The sequence below is a fragment of the Strix uralensis genome, chromosome 3 (genome assembly GCF_047716275.1).
Source record: "Strix uralensis isolate ZFMK-TIS-50842 chromosome 3, bStrUra1, whole genome shotgun sequence".
Taxonomy (NCBI): Eukaryota; Metazoa; Chordata; class Aves; order Strigiformes; family Strigidae; genus Strix; species Strix uralensis.
Genome location: NC_133974.1, coordinates 87,305,413 through 87,324,377, shown reverse-complemented (window position 1 = coordinate 87,324,377; position 18,965 = coordinate 87,305,413). Strand labels below are relative to the sequence as shown.

Here is an 18,965-nt window from a genome sequence, read left to right as displayed (position 1 = left end):
CAGAAGGTTCAGCTAAACTAGGCTGCTCTAAACACATTGTACTAAGGCTTCAATTCACATTACTCCCTTAGCTTACCAAAGAAACTATCATGCCAGAATGCAGATCTTCCACCTTTAAAGGCAAATGGCTGACACATTCTCTCAACTCAAGGTAAACAACAGTCTGATCACATTACCTAACCCAGCAGCTAAAGCATGTATATTTAGTAAGTGAGAAAGCAGGGAAAAAAACTCATCTGTTTCTTCCACTTTCAGAACAGCAGATCTTGACAATGACTTACTAGATAAATGTAGGGGCCAATTTAAAGTCTCAAGAATTATTGCTGTAACCTTTCTCATACCACTGCCCACATTCAGATGAGTCTTTTCATCATAGCCATGGAGACTCAAAGAGTATTGTTTCCTTGTAAACAAAAGCAGTATTTGAATACAACTCCAATCAATATCAAAGCCAAAAAAGTGCTGGTAACACACAAGCCACAGTTTAGCACTGAGCAAGAAACAAGACTACTTATCATTCTCCTTACTCAGATGACTATACCAGACAAATCTTAAATCAACAAGTACTTGCTGTGATAACTCTTTACTCAGGTGGTTCCACGGTCCAAATGTGAAATGCACACTTTGTAATCATGATGTATATAAAGAATGAATTTTGGGTTATCCCACATCCTCAGGATGCCTATTCAATCATTTTCAGGAGTGACTTTCCCCCCCCCCAAATATTTTCAATGAGCATTGAATCACAGTTAACTTTTCTTTTATAACTGTTTCCATTTCTGTAATAAACCTTTTAAGTGTAAGGATCATAGTACTGTTTCTGAATACAGGAAAAGTTAGAACTATGCAGTGTACCAAAAGTCAAATATATATCAGGTTGGGAACTAAGATATAATTTAATGTATTTTTGTTTGTACATTAATGAAAGGAGATGGTTCATTTTCATATTTCTACAGAAATACATCTAACTGTAGAAGTGTGACCACCTAAGTATAACAACAAAAGAATCCTCTTTGACATGCTGTCATAAATTTCACACCATTTACTCGGGAATTTTCTGAGAATTTAATATTCTCAGGCCTACAGGAAGTCTAGAATCAGCTTACACTGCTCTTCACATCTTTCAGTTTTGGCAGGATATCTAGTCCAAACCCATCAGCCTGTCCTCGTGTCCTGTTTCCACCATTCATGTAATTGCCAAAGGCAAGAACCAAACCCAGGACCTGCATAACTCCGGACCCATTTTTCAATGTCTACAAAACAGAAAGAGAAACAATTCAGTGTTCAAACTCATAATAATATTTACCATTAACAGTATTACTGAGAAGCAGATTTGTTGATACTGTATTTAGAAATAATACTTATATAAAGGCTCAAATATAGGGAATTAACAACCTCTTACTGCAACATGTAGAAGTAGAATAATACCAATATGTAATTTGTTGCGAATGGAGAATGTTACCTCCAAAATTGATACTTAACAAAAAATAATAGAACATCTATACGTTACTATCAGAGATCACCTGTTTAGAAAACCAAAATAGTAATTCCTTAACTGATGCTGATATTGTGAATGGTATATTTAATTTAGGCGAGAATTCTGCATGAAGTTCATAAAAACCCAACATGGAGCAATGAAAATATTTAATCAATCAAATAAAGAAATCTATTAAATAGTAAAAGAATTACATAAAATGTTTCAAATTGTTTTCAGTTATGAAAACACTGATGAAACCTGCATTTTAAAGCCATATATTTGATTTGCATGGGACCACAAAACTCCCATAATCTCTTCTAGCTCTAACTGATTTTTGATACCAGAGACATTATTGAGTTGCACGTTTCCAAAATCCAAGCAAACACAAGGTAGGCTGAATAGGCATTCATTTGGAAAGGAGTGATATGGTCACTATGAGGAGGGAAGATTTTCCTTTAACAAGAGGATAAAGTACACTATTTTCCAGAGACTGATACACATTGATGGCAAAAACATGATACAGCTCAGTACCAAAAGCTAATCTTAAAATTTGCTTTGATGTTGAAGTACAATCATAAAATGTTCTATTCTGCTATCCTTCAGATTTAATGAGTACTTAAAGTAAATAAAGTGAAAACTTTTGAAATATGAGTACAACTTAAAAAGATTGAGTATCAGAAATTTAGCTCTACCTTTTCACAGAGCACAACCTACCTCACACAGTTTTTGTAACAATTCAAGTTTGCGACGGATTGAACAAATGCTTTCTGAAAATGTTGATTGGAACAGGATGCAAAAAACACGTTCTGAAAAGTTGGGAATTAGTGAGAGTTCATAGAGGAACCTGCAGGAGTGATTAAAGGAAACTATATAAGTCGTTGTCAGCAGGTACATTATTTTTTTTCTTTTATAACATCTCTAGATAGTTTATTATAGCAGCAAAAGTTTTCTGAAGCAAGCAAAACTGTATGTTCTTACTGTTCCGGCTTATCCAAAGACTTGGCATTTTCTTTTTCCTTAGATGCCTTGCTATGCTTTTCTATTTTTTCTAATTCATCTGATTGTGCTCTCTGGAATAAAGGAAACAAAGTAATTAAAAAGTGTTAATTAAAAACCTAGTCAAACAACACAGATAAAGATGCCCTTGTAACAAATCATGTTCATAGATATTTTTTTTTTTCCTTCTAGCATCTGCTTATGGCAAAACTACTTAGACCATGGGGTGATTTTAAGTATAAATACATCTGATGGAAAACAGAATATCTTCTAAAAAATAATATTGACTAGTAGTAATCCGCAAAAGATTTATTCATTCAACCATGCACCGAGACAACAGTCTTCATTCCCAATCCCTTTTCACTGGCTGTTTATAAAGTCTTTGGATCAAAGAACTCTCTTCTTGAGTTGTACTTCTCTTTCCAAATCTGTTGGGTTGCATTTGAACGTAATCCGATATTTAAATATATATTTAAATAATATCTTCTTTTAAACTAAATGAAAATCGGTTTGTATTGTTTACTGCAACTTAAATTTTATTTGGTATTTGGAAAACACTATGGAACAACAAAAAATAGTTGATTTACAATGGAACTATCATGCATACCATAATTCATGAGAACTACTGCATACTTCTTTGAAGTAAAATGATTTTCATTTTTATCTTAATAAACCAAAACTATTATATATAAACTTCCTAGCTTCTTGGAGAACCCTGTGGCATATTGTGCAGTCTTTTCTTCAATATTCCAATCAAAAGAAACAGAGTCTCGCTTCTTTCCGTGCTCCATGCTACAGTGAAATGATTTTTTCCAAGTGCAGCATTGGAAAATAGAATAGCATGGAAAGGAATAAAAGTGGAATGCAAATTTCTCCGTCTGACCCTTCTTTTGACATCCATGGTGGTTTTGAAAATAGATTCAAAACACGAATCTGTGCAAGAGTGAAAAAAAGAAGTAAATATAGCTACCTTTATTCCTTTAGGAAAACATTACACACATTTTTCAAACTTACTCCAACAGAACTTGAAGACCACAGTGGAAAATTATATTCTAACTACTTAAATAATGGCAAAGCAAAAGATAGGCTGCATCTGTATTCTCTCTTGCATGCTTTTGCATGATTAGCAGAAGAGGTATGGAACTATCTCAAATCATACTGCCACAGCTCCATCAGCAATCTGAAACCAAAAAGTCAGTTTCAGACAGTTCTTCTGAGGTTGCTGAACATCTTTCCATATGAAAATGGAGAAAATACCGACATGAAAAAGAAAGATTAAGAGATTGAAGAGTCACTCAGAGCAAAAGCGCTTCAGAGTTTCTCTGATTACTTCAAGAAGTCCGGAAATGACTGCAAGGCCATCTGTCTTGAATACTACACATCCTAATATTTAGCCAGCATTTCTGTGGATGTTCTTCAACGGTCATCTTCTCTAAAGTAGTCTGATCTTATCTATTAAATATTCCATCATATAGGAAACATTGCAAACCTTTTTTTTTTTCCTCCCCCAGCAATAAACTTTGTTCTTGACACTAAGAAATTATAATGGTGGTAGTACCTGTATCATAGATTAACAGAATAGTTAAGGTTTGAAGGGACCGCTGGAGATCATCTAGTTGAACCCTCTGGCACAAAGCAGAGGCAAATAGAGCACGTTGCTCAGTATCGTGTCCAGCCAGGTTTTGAACATCTCCAAGGATGGAGACCTCATGACCTTTCTAGGCAGCCTGTTCCAGTGTTTGGACACCCTTGCAATAAAAAAAAGGTGTTTTGATTTTTAAATGGAATTTCCAGTATGTCAATTTCAAGATGCCCACTACCTCGTCTTTATGCTGGGCATCACTGAGTCTAGCTCTGTGTTCTTTACTTCCACTCCACCATCAGGTATTTGTACATACTGATAAGATCCCCCCTGAGCTTTCTCCTCTCCAGGCTGAACAACCCCAGCTCTCTCAGCCTCTCCTTTTATCATCATCGTGGCTCTTCACTAAACTTGTTCCAATGCGTCCGTGTCTCTTGCACTGTCGAGGCGAGAACTGGACATAGCACCCTAGATGTGGTCTCACCAGTGCTGAGAAGAGAATAATCACTTCCCTTGATTTGCGTGATCCTTCCTTGATCTATTGGTGTATACTGTATCATGCCTTTCTCAGTTAACAAGAGCCAGGCTGAGACTAATTTACTGGTTTTTAATTTTAGTATACTGGCAGCGGCCTATCCATAACACCTAGTTTCCTGAATTCCCTACCCCAGTATCCCTTCAGAGTGTGAGAAAACAAACTTGGGGATTCATCCTCCAAAGGTACTTTTCTACATAACATTTTTGTCAAGACAGGCACAGAACATATAAATATAATTACAATAGTAAATTTTGCTAGTATAATTCTATCCTGAGGAGAAGGAAATTTTCAAGATACTAAGATCAGAAAATTGTACCAATTTTTCATCTTAGAAGACACAATCAGGACACGGGGTGAAGACTAGGAAAGATCCAACTAACTGCAGAAGTTTCCGCTTAAGTATTGTAGGTGCTGTTTAGCAAAAAGACTTGCTTTTGGTTTTGTGTTAGGGAGCAGGTGTAAATGGGACACTTCTTCAATTAATCTAGACATTCTTACACAACGAAGAGTTAAAAGAAAGCTTCCATTTCTTTTCAAATCAGTAAAAACTCTCTCTTGACAATGGATGAAATCTACAAATTTTAGAAGTTTGAAGGCTGCCAAGAGAGGTAGCACTGTTCCAGTGTTCATGTTGTCAGAGCCATGGAAGTCTAGGTATGCAAATGACATGAATTTGTAGGAAGATCTATTTTATTTATTCAAGTTACACTTCAAAAAATTAAAGTTATTCAATTTACACTTGTAAATTGGAATTGAGTTTTTGTAAAAGTAAATTTCTCATACTAACATTTTTTAAATTAAATTCTATTATTTCTGGCCAATCTGTAAATTATATTCTCTTCTGCTAAACTGAAAGGAAGGAGCATAAAGCTAAATCGTTATTTGCAAATTCTTCAGAATAACTAGCAAGAGTACTCTCTTTTCGGGCCTTCTACACATCATGAAGTATTAGAGTGCTTATCCCAGCAATCTATTATACACACGCATGTTCAAGCTGTTAATGTTTCTCCACCAAATCCCATGGGCAAAGGTTAGGCAGACTCACTATTCCTCATTTAAGCCATCATTCTGAGATTGTGCATGCAAAGAAACAACTGGCAAAGATACAAAGGCTAAGCATGATCCACTCATGGGTAGGCTTGCGCAAAACTCAAGAGATATGGTTTACACTCTTCACCAAAATCAGCCCAAGTATATGGTGCGAGTTCAGAATCAAACCTGAGTTTCAGGTCACTAATTTTGGCTCTAATATCCAGAATTCTGATTTATGTGTATTTTAAAATATGACAGAAAAGGAATAAGGCTGACATGTCTTCTGCACAGGAATTGAAGATTATTTCTTTTGAAGAACTTTTACCAGTTAGCTTTACAGTTAATATTTATCTATTCTCTGATTTGCAGATGGATAATAAAAAAAAGCTTCTCTATTACCCTCCAACATTTGTGTCAAGAGATAACACATTCAATAGATACTTCTCATAAAAGTCATAAATCTGATTGCATTACCACCTCTTTGAATGTCACTGCTATTTATTTCCTTGAATTTTAGCTAATATATAGCATCCTAAATGGAACAAAATAGTATAATATACCAGAACTTGATATTAACTATATCTAAAGTCAGAAAACATAAATCTGATAGAAATTACTGCAAAAAACACACTGCTTTAGTTTGACTCTTTTCCCACTTTTGCCAGAGTATAAACTTACCCTATATTTCATTTTACTACAGTTCATAAGTGCCATTTCTCCATTTCACAACATAAATGTTACATTTCCTGGTTCGGGTTTTTCCTTACAACACAACCTTAGCTCTGAGTTTAGATCAGTTTAAATGTATGTAGGTTTCTTAACTTTTCGGTGGAATTTTTTTGGTCAACTTGATTTTCAAAGTTAATGTTACATATTTCAAAAGCATCGAGTGACTTGTCTAAAGAATACTGTCAAAAGTAACTTAAACAAGGTTATACAGAGATACCCAGGTTAATAACAACTATCATATTCTTTTGATGCTGGGTCATGTATCAGAAGTCAAGTACAATCTATAGTCTTTGCAGAAAAATGTTAAGACATTGCATTGTAATTGCCAGGTTTTTCTTAAAAATCACAAGAAATAATTGAGGAGAAGGTTTGAATCATAGTGGCAGAGTGGAGGCATGCACTTCAGACTCCTGTGTGCCTTTCGCTCTTGCAAATGGCATTCTGAGGTTTTTGAAAGCATTGACCTAAGGCTTTTAAACATAGAGACAGGGTGGACAATTTACCAGGAGCCAAATTAAGAAAGTATACATGTTTCATTTCATGATGTAAAGAGATTTGAAAAAGACAAATCCATAGATCAAGGATAATCCTTTGACATAATTTTTAATCCATTTTTATACACTTATTTTCACAATATAGTGAAGACATAAGCAGGAGCAAGCTTATCTTGTTTCAAACAGTGATATTTTAGCTACAATCTCGGCTGATAAGAGGCTACCTGTTTTCAAAGCAAACATTCACTTATTTGCAAACAAGTACATTTCTCCTCACAACCACTATGGCCTAACCACATATGGTAAATTGACAACTCCACTGAATTTGATTAACCTTCTCCCTCTCTAATTATAGCTGCCACCTGAAAGGATTGCTATTAGGGAGTTTGTAAAAGCATATTAAAGTAACTGTTCCAGATGTAATTTTATCTATTAAGACTCTCCTGTAAAAATTGTCTAGATCTTAATACATAGCTGATTATCAACACATATTTATATTTAATCAACTTTCCATAAAGCAAACTACACATGTGTAAAAACTATGTGACTGTACCATACAGTCCTGCAGTAAAAAAGTTCTTCTCACTTGATGCAATATGACTTAATACTATTAAATAAATTGAGGGCTTGGGTCTTTGGTGGAGTGTGGGTTTCTTCATTTATAAAAAGTCACTAAGATGTATACAGTAATTTTGTGGTTTAACAGGACTTTAATTCCTCAGTAAACAGGAATTGAGCCCTCGGGACGGTGGCTTTTGAAATTAGGATGTGTTTAGGTTTGGAGACTGCCCAAATTTCATTCACATTTAAGGGAAAGCACCATGCCAGACATGCAATCAGAAAAAATGATTACATTCTGAGGGAAGACTGTAAAACAAATGCTCCCATATGTTCCACAGAAATCAAATAAAAAGGTTGAGAACTAGTAAAGTGGTATTTAAATATCCAGCAAAAAATCCCAATCCCGTAAATAAACCCTAAGAACTAAAAATTAAGTTAATGGCTACAAAGTAGACAAATGAGGCAGTTATCCCCACTTACAACACAGGATGAGGCTGAGAAATAAGGGAGGAATCAAACATGCCAGGCTCTCTGGTACCACCCATTGCTTACACTTTTTCATTGAACAGTATTGTTATAACTAGTGAAGCTACCTAGGGAAGCAAATGCAAGATCTGATGAGTTTTGACCAAAGACTGAAAGGAAAAACAGAAAATAAAATGCAATTAAAAAACCCCCGCTTCTTTCAAGATACAGCTTTATCAAATAGAGGATCCAGGACTAAAATTCAGGTCCCTTTATGAAGCTCTCTCCAAACAAACTTTTTTTTTGTTCTTTGTTTGGTTTTTGGTTGTTTGGTTTGGGCTTTTTTCTGTCTTGTACCAAGCAAATATAGTGATAAAGTTGTGCTGATCTATCTTCTATTCAAAGCAAAGAAATACATTATAGTCATTCCAACTTTGAGTCTTGCCTGAGATTAATTATAATATTTTCCTCAATCAGGACAGTATTTCCTAGACATTTTCTGTAATTAGTGAAGGTAATGACGAACACAATGGCATTTGGTTATTTCAATGAACTGCAAATTTGCAGGTAATCCATTATACTGGAACTCTGAAATATACTGGAGATAACATTAGGAAAGCATTTGAAAGTATCCTATTAGTACATTAGCCATATAGGAGGACTATTTTTTTAAAACCAAAATAAAAAAGTCTTATGCAATATAAAAGAGGGAAGTACGCAAAAACTGATCATGAGGGCAGCATCTATTCCATACTTCCCACAACACAATCTCCCACAATCACGCATATGTAATATATAAAACTACTTCAATTTTTTACATGCTAAAGAATGTATGGAATGGGATATAGCTGTGATGTGTAAGGGAGCAGATTAAAAATAATGTAAAACAATGTAAAACATAATGTAAAAATAATGTAAAACACAGGCCAAACCAGAAATGCTGTGGCATAAGGTTGAGAAGAGTTTAAAGATTTGGGGGTAATTAGAATAGGTTTCCCATTTGAGCATTATCTTCCTGAGCAGTGTTGAGTGAGTTAATTCTCCAGGGATGAAATAAGAGTAGAAGTGCTTCCTAATTTTTGCATTTTGTTTAGCTTTTTGTTTTTTCTATAAAGTGGACTAGAGCTTACTATCTCTCTCTTCAGGCCCCCAGGTGGATTCTTTAGTAGAAGTTCCATAAATCAACAAATAATTCCAAAGTAGGCCATAAAAAGCTAGAGTCTAAAAACCAAAAATCTGAAAGGTGTAAAAGTAATTAAGATATTATCAAAACCATAATGTGAGAGAAATAATAAATCCAATACAATAACATACTTTGGCCTTCAATGTCATTCTGTGGCTCACAGCTTTACGTTTCATATTTTCAGGTTCTTTGGAGGGTAAGTAGAAAAACTCTTTCTTTTCTCCAGAGATGTCTAGCCAGACCTCCATGTATTCAGGCAGCGTGCTCAGAGAAGGAAGCTAATGCTCAGTGGCCTCTGCTGAAGGCAGAAACGTGCTCCTGAGATCCACTTTTTAAAATTTTGCACATGACTGGCTTTGTGAAGTTTTAGAACATACCTGAGTATATTCTGAATCCCTGATTTTGCATACCTGGTGGTCAAACACACTCTGATGATTAGTCCCAGACATTTATGAAGCCCCTGGCGGTTTATACCACTTTTTATTACATTAACTTAGAGCAATACTTTTCCTTTCAAAGAGTTAAAATTATTTTTGAGGAATTCCTGAAATGATAATAATTAAAAGCTACAGTTCCACAAACAGAATGATTGCTGTATTAAAACAATTTTTTTTACTGAGCAGCATTGTTATATTAGCAAAGTTATGAAGTGAAGCCAAAGACCTGGAGCGCAAGGTCTGATAAGTATTGACCAAAGACTGCCCCACCCCAGAAAAAAAAAAAGGAGCAAAACCAATTCCTGTTTAGACATTTAGAAGTTGATTATCCTACTTATAAAAAAATTATGCACTATATAAAACACATAATTGCAATTAATACAATTTAAATGCTTATTATTTTCATTGCTTTGGGGAAAATAAAGTCACTTCAAAAGAGGACATGTTCTACAAGCTTTCTGAATATTAGTGATGCAAACCAAAAATATCTTCACATAGACCTACAGTATTGCTATGTTATATGGACCTCCTCTGATTACTCACATTCTCGTACAGGGCTTGAAGGGTCTCTAGGTCAACCACAGAGTTGTCCAAGTTCACAACAGCTATAAAAAAAAAAAGACCAAAAAAAAAGAAGAATTAGTTGTCAGGATGATAGCCCAGCTGTGAAAGAAAGACTGAGCACAATACCCAGCAATAGTTTTTATGACCTACTGGTCATACAGATTAAGGGTTTTAACTTTATTAGTGCCTTGAATAGTGTCATTCCTAAAACTATGGGCTAGAAACCTGGTAGAGCCAGGTGTCAAGTGTTAAAAGAATTCATCTCCCTGCCCCCAAACACACAAACACGATCCCATGAGTATGGCCATAGCCAGAGATCAGAGATAAGCTTTCCATCAGACTTTCATGGTCCGACTGAAAGCATTATAAAAATTTGTAAATCTGCACCATAGCCACACACACACACTCACACAACAAAGCTCATTCCTGTCACTGGTTGGCTTCAGTCTTAAACTGATTAATCCATAAGTCAGCCAGTTAACTTCAAAACACCTGACAAGGGTCAAATCTTCTATGCACTAAGCTGACACGTTCAGTACAGATAGAAAATACGCCTTTCCTGTTCCCAACCAATTCTGGCGCCACACACATACTGTACTTTTTCAGCATCAAAAAGCCAGTTCAACAGCACAGAGAGAGTGATTTCCATCTAGCTAACCTGGACAAAAAAGCAAAAGTCATTAAGAGGGACACACTTTTAGGAACACAACTCTGACTCCCCACCTGTATAAGGAACATTTCATGAAGCATAGGAAATGTTTGTGCAAACTCGTGAAGAATAATTCTCAGCTAATGCAAAGAATTACTTTTAAAATAGTAATTTTCAGTCTTCCTCTTACATATTTTTTGTGAGCACACTGAGCATTCGTTTAAAAGCCAGATAAATCCAACCTTCCTCATCCAGATTTTAAATCTTGAAAAATTTAAAAAGTTGCATTAGAACATATGTGATGGTAATGAATAATTTTTATCAAACTATACCAGTCCTTTTCCTATTTTGCACCTCATTAATTTATTCCCTTTTTTGTAATGGACTCTGAGTGTGTGTGTGCACTTGTACAATAACTAGAATAATCCCTTAGGCAAGATTAATCTAGAAATTGCAACACTGATCAGCAATAGAAACCCATCACTAGGTTACTTTATGTCCTATAAATCTATGTCCTTAACTGTCACAAGAGAAATTCTGTGTATACACCTAAAGACTACAGACAATATAATTCAAGCTCACGTGTTTCCTATTGCTCTGAAGCATTTAGAGATACCACTCTGAGTCTGGGACTCATCACGTTTCCCTTTTCCAGGCCTGAGACACAGTTTTAGTTACAGTATAAGAAAATTATAAACAAAGAAGTGTTGACTTTGATTAAACTAAGCAGGCTACACTGTGCCTCTAAGCTGGGCACAAAGCTAACTTTTAGGACTGAAACAAAAAATAATTCAGAAATTCTTTAATTTTCAGAAATAATATTTTTTTTAAAATTTTTTTTTCCCACTTTTCCCTTACCAGAAGGCAAGAGAATCTGAAAGATAATGGCAATGTAACAGTTAACAGTTCAGGAAGCAACATGTTTTTTGTTTTGTTTTGAGGGAGGGGGCACATGCAAAAATCTGCTACTAATTATTTGGGATATTTTAAAACCTCTTTTTATTTTTTCTTCCCCTGAGTGCAATAATTGTTGCAACAGAGACTTAAAGATTCCCTCTCAACAAGGTACTGTAGTATATTTTGTATTTAATCATCCCTGTTGCTGAATAGGACTATCTGCATGCTTAAAAACACGACAAATTTGCCTTGTAGAACTGGAGACTAAAATTAACATGCAAATAGGACTGGGTCTAGATTGCTTCGAGAGCTCTACTTTAAGAAAACACATATGTCAAAGCCTATATACAAACAGTTTTATTAAAACCAGGATATATTATGAAACTGGGTTTGTATTATCCCTACATTTCAGCATTCTTACGCTTACGCAATGTTTTCATATATGAACACGCTCACAACCCTTCAACTATTTATTTTGAGTTGTGGTTGTCTTCTCCCTGCTCCACCCCCCTCCCTTTCCTTCCAGAGACTGTCTACTCCTGCACTAAGAAATATGACATAAATTCCTGCTCTGACTTTTGCTCAATGTTAAGATCGCCCACGGATTACTCAGGGAGCAATAGAACACTTTTGTTTGAATGCTTGCAGGAGATAAGAGAACGCCTGGCAAACACAATGGTGCCAGGTCTGTGTACTTTCAACAAAACAGGTATGCAGAAGAGTGTACATACTTCAGGGAGCTGCTTAAAACAAATCAGTCTGAGACAAGGACCTGGAGAAACTGGATCCAACAACATATGTTTCAAATCCCTCCCTCCCAAGACAAATATATTTCTATATATTTCATCTAAAGATGTATATGTTCATAAGCAGGACTCTAGTATTCCACTAGGATTTTTCAATGTTCACCACAGGTTTGCTCCCCCCACTACAAGGAATCAGGAGATGAGCTTCTGTTCCTTGGTGGTACTGCAGCATTATCATGCAGAACATGATAGTTGACAAAATAAATCATGACTGTTGCATATTTAATTCCATTATCTAGACAATTTGAACTGATAAAAACAATTATGTTTCCTTATGCAGCCAAGCTTACTAACTAAACATGCCCCCTCCCTACAATCAGCATGACTACACAAATATCTAATCAAAGGATTCCATATGTGGTAGAAAAATAACAATGAAAAATATAGACAAACATTAACTTCCTCATATGAAAATATTCTGAGCTATGCTACAATTCCAGCATACTTTGATGCAAACATCTGGAGAAGCGTTTATAATAGTCTTGCAGGCGTTGGATATTTTCACCCATGTCACTATTTTAGAAAGTGATTTTTTTGTTCCAAACTTGAGATTGCCATTTCCTGGTCTTGACTACTATGAAACCATCTTTAATAGCCAGCACATTGTGCAGCCTGATACATTCATAAGACAGCAGTGAAGAACATCTATTGGCTTTTACTCTAATAGAAACATCTTTCTTTTAATCACATCAGACTCAGCCATTTAGTTCTTACCTTCAAGATTTCATAGTTCTGCTATTTTTTTGCATTCCTATTGCCACTGCTGCCAATAAAACCAGTAAGCAAGCAAGTTTTAAGCCCTAATACTGTAGAATTACTTGATGTACATAGATATAGTTGTGTATCACACATATATAGATAGGACCAAACCAAATTTGAACCAAGTATGTCCAGATACAGATACAAATATGCACAGATAAAAATAAAAGGAACTACAAACCAACGACTTTTTTTTTTTTTTTAAATAAGCAAGCACTGGTCAACAGATGATTACAGAAAATCCACCCAGTAAAAAGAGGGGTTGAAGAGCAATTGCTAAGGGTCGCTTGACACTTGACACAGAGAAGGAGAAAGAGATTTCAAAGGATTTGTAGCCAAAATTAAGGCTTCATGAACCTCTTGTCTGTCTTAAACTTTCCTGATATTCTCATTGGTTTTGTCACAATCTACACAGAAATTTAAACTGGTATCTTTGGGACAGATATTTTAGCTTTCTTATGCAACTGCAGAATGTAGAAGTTTTAGCAGAATGGAAGAGTTCCCACTCCATTCTGTATTTCTACAATATAAATTGAATCAAAAAATAAATTATGCAAACTTACGATAACATAGCCAACTTAGGTACTAGTTTCAAACTGGAAGGCCAATAAAATATATGCAGAGAGACAAAGACTTACTATTCTTAGTAATATAAATTAATTTGCAAGTCTGGCTAGGCACCTTAGAAGATACTTCACTTGACAGTAGGTTAATACTGCTGCTAAAAGTGAGATAAGTGTAAAGCACACAACTATATTCAGAGGTATACTTGAACTCTGAGAACAGATGGACCTTCTCCCATATACATAGAAGCCAATTTAGAACACAGGCACAATTAAAAAAAAAAAAAAAAAAAAACCCGACATAATGAAAAATCACGACCCACATGTCTTCAGGGGAACACAGTATGTAACCAAGCCACCAACAAGATCAAAGATTTTGTCAGCAGATATAATCCTGAAGAAGAAATGCATGAGAAAACACCAGCAGGAAATTGGAGAACACACAGTATATTCTCAGGAAGACCATAAAAGTAGCAGCTGTAATTTTTTTTACTGTAAGACATCATTACTGTTGATTATTTCTATATCTAGGAGGATGTGAACCACCAGCTACCACTAAAACAAAACTGATAGGCAATACAGACAGCAGACCTACACTTGCCTGAGGCTATCAATCTAAATCCACAAATAGTACCACTTACATAAAGTGTTAGAGAAAAGGCAGCTTCCTACAGCTACCCAGTGCTTGGAAACCCTGTTCTGTTTGCAAGTCCAAAACTCAGGAATTCAAAAATTCTAAACTTCCCACCGAGTAGAATTTCAGGAAGAAGAAAAAGAATTATCAACCCAATCCTTTGGATCCAACTTTTATGTCACAAAATTCTCATTAACACAATCTCACTTATGGATGACTTTCAGAAGACTGGTATTCAGTTCAAATCTTGGTTTTATGTCCTCCTTTTCCTCAGGGCAGGTATCAAACCACACTTAATTTCTCTGGACTTTCCAAGTACACTTCCTAAGCTTTTCTGTCTCTGGACTCCATCTAAAAGTGAGTGTCCTATTCCTGAGACCTAGAAGCACTGCTGTTTCCCCAAAAAACTGACTGAGCAATTTCCAAATCCTACTTGACTAATAACAGATTACAGTTTAACTCCTCAGAAAGAAGCAGTAACTGAAGTAAAACCACCTCAAATTTGCAAAAGGAATTCTGAACCAATCTTGCTATACTCAGATCCATGCTTCAGGGAGGGAGACAAGCAAACCACACACACAAGTTCTTCATGCTGATTTCCACCACAATTGACTTCTGCATGACTCCAAAATCAAGCAGTATCACTCTAAGAGGCTACTCCCTTTTTCCTCCTACACATCTTTGCCTCTTGCTTTCACAATTGCTCTCTTTCTCCAGAAGAGCGCCAAGAGTCTTTGCAAGACTTCACGTCCTCTGTCAAACAGCAGCAACAGACAGTCACTTCAGTAAATTCCAAAGGCAGATTGACTTGCTCACTGAATCAAGGACCTCCTACTTCTACAGCAGACAGTCACAGTACTCTTATTGTGTAGTTCTGTGTGGGACACAGATTTGGGGGTTTCACAGCCCTTCTGCCCATCATGTGACTCTAACATGCAAGATTACAGGATACTGAGAGGTTACAACTTCCATGGCACTTTTTTCTAACTTCCATGCCCACATACTTCTGCTCCATGTTAACAACTAAACCATCCATACTCCAGGAATATCGGTCCAAGCTGAAGAGTGAAAGAAACAGAAACGGCATCAACCAGTCTTACAACAAAAATGCACTTTGTTGTTATTAAGAACCTGTATCTATATTACACAGAAATTATAAGCAGGTTTGAGACATAGAGTCTCAAAATTATTACATAATTATTATATAATTTTGAGGCAGAACTTTGTCATTAAAAGCCATTCAACCTTCTAAAGTGTTTTCAAGTATTTGTACTTGAAAATTTGATGGGACTTACATTAATTTTCAAATATCAAAAAAGGATATTTGGAAGAAGAAAAAGGCAGATGAGTAGGTCAAATATGTCACATTGTATGATCTTCCTTGAATGATTATTTCTGAGTTAGTTAAAAAGAAAAATAGCTGCTCCAAGAATAACATATGGATAATAAACTTCAAATGGTCAAAACACAACATCATTAGAAATCTAACATACTGGCAAAACCTCAAGCAATGGAAAATTCTGATACAAGAAACACAATCAGACAGTATATAGCCTGATCAACTTATGAAATAGTTTTGACAACAAACTAGTGAAAAAGAACACATAAACTTATTTGTTCACGGAATACAAAATGGAAACCTTCACTGACAGATGTCTTTGGAAGAAAATACAAGAATACCACACATGCAAATACAAACAAACCAGAAAACATCTCAACGTAGACAATTTCATCAGGTTCCTTGAAATGACTGACAGCTGAACTGTTCAATTCAGAAGTAGAAGAAAAAACATGCGCCTCAACATTCTCATCAACAAGAGAGCCTTAGAAGAGCAAAGTGCAGTGTCTTCCTTTGCTGCTATAAAGATTATGGTATGATGCAGTATCGAGCTACTCACAAAGTAAACCCAGATTTAAATCCAACTTAACATTTATACTTAAACATAAACCAAAATGCGATATTTGCCGTTTTTTATTGGTTTCATAGTAAACTCATAACTTCAAAAATTGTTATCCTTTGGTTTTTTTGGGTTTCTTCCCCATGTGAGATTATTGGCATCATTCATCTAACACAGGCCTATTGCACATGGTCAGGTTTTTGTCTGTGATACTTTCAGCAACTTAACTACTGCTATTCTCTTGGGTCTCTTGTGCTTCTTCGGTACCTCAGATAACAGAAACGTGAATCTCCTAATGCAGAAAGTTAAATCCCAAGTGGGCCTCTCTGAAATACATGTTTTATTTACATAAATAGGGAAAATACAGTGGTAAAACCAAATGGCCCTGTGCTAATGGGAGCTGCAGCAAAACACACAAGGATCATGACTGTAATTTTTATAGATTCTCAGAAAATAAGTGAAATAAAAGAATTTTTAAACAGGAATATCTGGACTTGCACAACTAGCAGAAAAAAATCCTGTGGATAACGTGTTGGTAGGGGATTGCTGCACTGGGTACAGTTAGCATAAATGAAAACAATTTTGTATTATTACCTACCTGCTTGCCCTCAGTGCATTTGTGATTAGCAAATACTCAGTCCTTCTCAGGATGAGAATTTTAAGTGCACAAAGCGCAATGGAGATTGCATCTTCAACACAAGTACATACAGCACAGATCAGAGGTGAGAAACAGCACTTAGAACTGCTTGCACACAGTTTTACTGTGGCAGTAATTCACCTTGACCTAAAGCTTGTGTAAGAAACCAGAACAGTATACAAAATTTCCAAGCAGAAGCCATGGGTTAAACTTAGCTGTTGCTTCAGATTGTTTTTAAAGGACTTAAAATTTTTAAATACCTTCAAGAACATGCACTCATATTTCTGGGAAGCAATAAAATAAGAATCAATTAAGGAATAATATGTATTTTCAAAATTTGAAGTAACAGAAGTAGACTTCATCAAAAAGACTGAATCTTTAGTATCACTTTTTGTACTGATTCTTCTCTTCTAAACACAATTCAGTTTTTTAGACATTTGTCCTTATCATTCCTATTCCCTAATGTTGTATCCCTAATACACAGCAATAAAATTGTATTGATAGAGCTTTTTTACATACATATATATACACACATATAACAAAATATATAACTAGATTTATATATAAGCTATACATAGTTAATATAAACAGTTACATTACGTACATTTCAAACAATTGCCTACTATGTTAAGGACAGCAGTTACTGATTATGTGAAGTTTAACTTCATACACCTATACAGTTTGTTTATAAAAAGTGTGCAAGTTCAGTTCTTAGAGAACAAATATATTTTGTTTGACTCTGTATGTCGCCTTCTTGTCTAGGCAGGAAAAAAAATGGAGACCCATGCTGTAATCCTTTCAGAATAAAATGTTTAAATACAAACATGATTGCCATTGTAGACTGTTTAATTTAGAGATATTGTATTTCAGTTCTGGTTTTGAGAGGTTTGCTGATTTGACTATAGAGAGCACTTCAATGCTTATCTTAATTGTTTAGATAAGATTTGTTTGAATTTGGCAGGTGAAAAAAACATGGGTGTGGGATATAGGAAGGTTGAGAAAAGACTGGCATTTTACCAGATTATGCTTATTTTAAACTATAGTGCGTAGAGTGCAAGCAGTCTCAATGAACCTGTCAGGGGCTGGTCTTTGGGGAGTGAATTTGAAGCGCAAGACTGACCGGCAGGATTCAAGATTTTCAACAAACTGGAAAGGATTACCATGATAACTCCCAAAATACTACCTAAGGCTTAGCATAGTACACAAATGCAAATGATGTAAGGCATATTCAAATAAATTAAAAATAATACTAGTAACGTGATTCATGCTTATAGTAGGGTGTTTGTTGTTCTCTAGGCAAACTTGCTGTCCCTTGTGTATTTTAAAAAGTGTTTCAAGAACAAGATTTTGATATAAAATTAATCATTGCATATAGATATATTTTACATGTAAGAAATTCTGTTTTACAGAAAAGAAAATTACTGCTATAAAAAAACCCCCAATACTATTGGCTTTTATTTCAATATCAGCTTATATTAAGCTTTTTTACTTACTGGTTAAGGTAGTATAGCATGGCACAGGCATTTCATTTAAAGGTTCTCAAAAGCAAACTTGTCATACCTATCAACTATATCACTTTTGGTGGGGAGACTACTAGAACAGGATATCTGAGGAATATATTTTTGGGATGTTTACAGGACAGTATGTATTTATAGTGCACATTACAAAAACAAACTGCAAAAACACATCAGCTGCAAGGCACATACACAGTAGATCTGACATTGTTTATCAACCTGTCTGCAGACAGATATGATTTATAGCTTTGTATTCATGAGTCAAGTGAAAAAAATTTGGGTTTCCTGTGTGTTAGTGTTTGACTTTTCTTTTTGATCCACACAGGATCTAATGCTTTTCAATCTCTGTTTCAATGACATTACGTCCGGGAGTTCCACTGGCTACTTGTGGTACCAGTGATGGTGTAACCATGACAGTCAAAGGATGTATGCAAGTCCAACTCTGCAGAACAAAGTAGCATCTCTTACTGAGTGCAGCTGGAAGAAGTTAGCAAGACTTGTTTGGGATACAAACAAACCTTCCGGCTTCAAGCTAATTTTAATTATGTGC

At 35.4% G+C, this 18,965-nt stretch overlaps 1 protein-coding gene across 1 annotated transcript in view; it reads right to left on the bottom strand.

The window, feature by feature from the left end:
- FMN2 (formin 2) overlaps window positions 1-18,965 on the bottom strand; it is a 163,138-nt gene that overhangs the window by 59,182 nt on the left and 84,991 nt on the right. The window contains exons 9-12 of the mRNA XM_074864615.1: window positions 10,038-10,099; window positions 2,456-2,547; window positions 2,192-2,321; window positions 1,107-1,253 (exon numbers count right to left, since the gene is read on the bottom strand). Of these exons, the coding sequence (XP_074720716.1) occupies window positions 1,107-1,253; window positions 2,192-2,321; window positions 2,456-2,547; window positions 10,038-10,099 (431 nt within the window). The remainder of the gene's footprint in view (window positions 1-1,106; window positions 1,254-2,191; window positions 2,322-2,455; window positions 2,548-10,037; window positions 10,100-18,965) is intronic.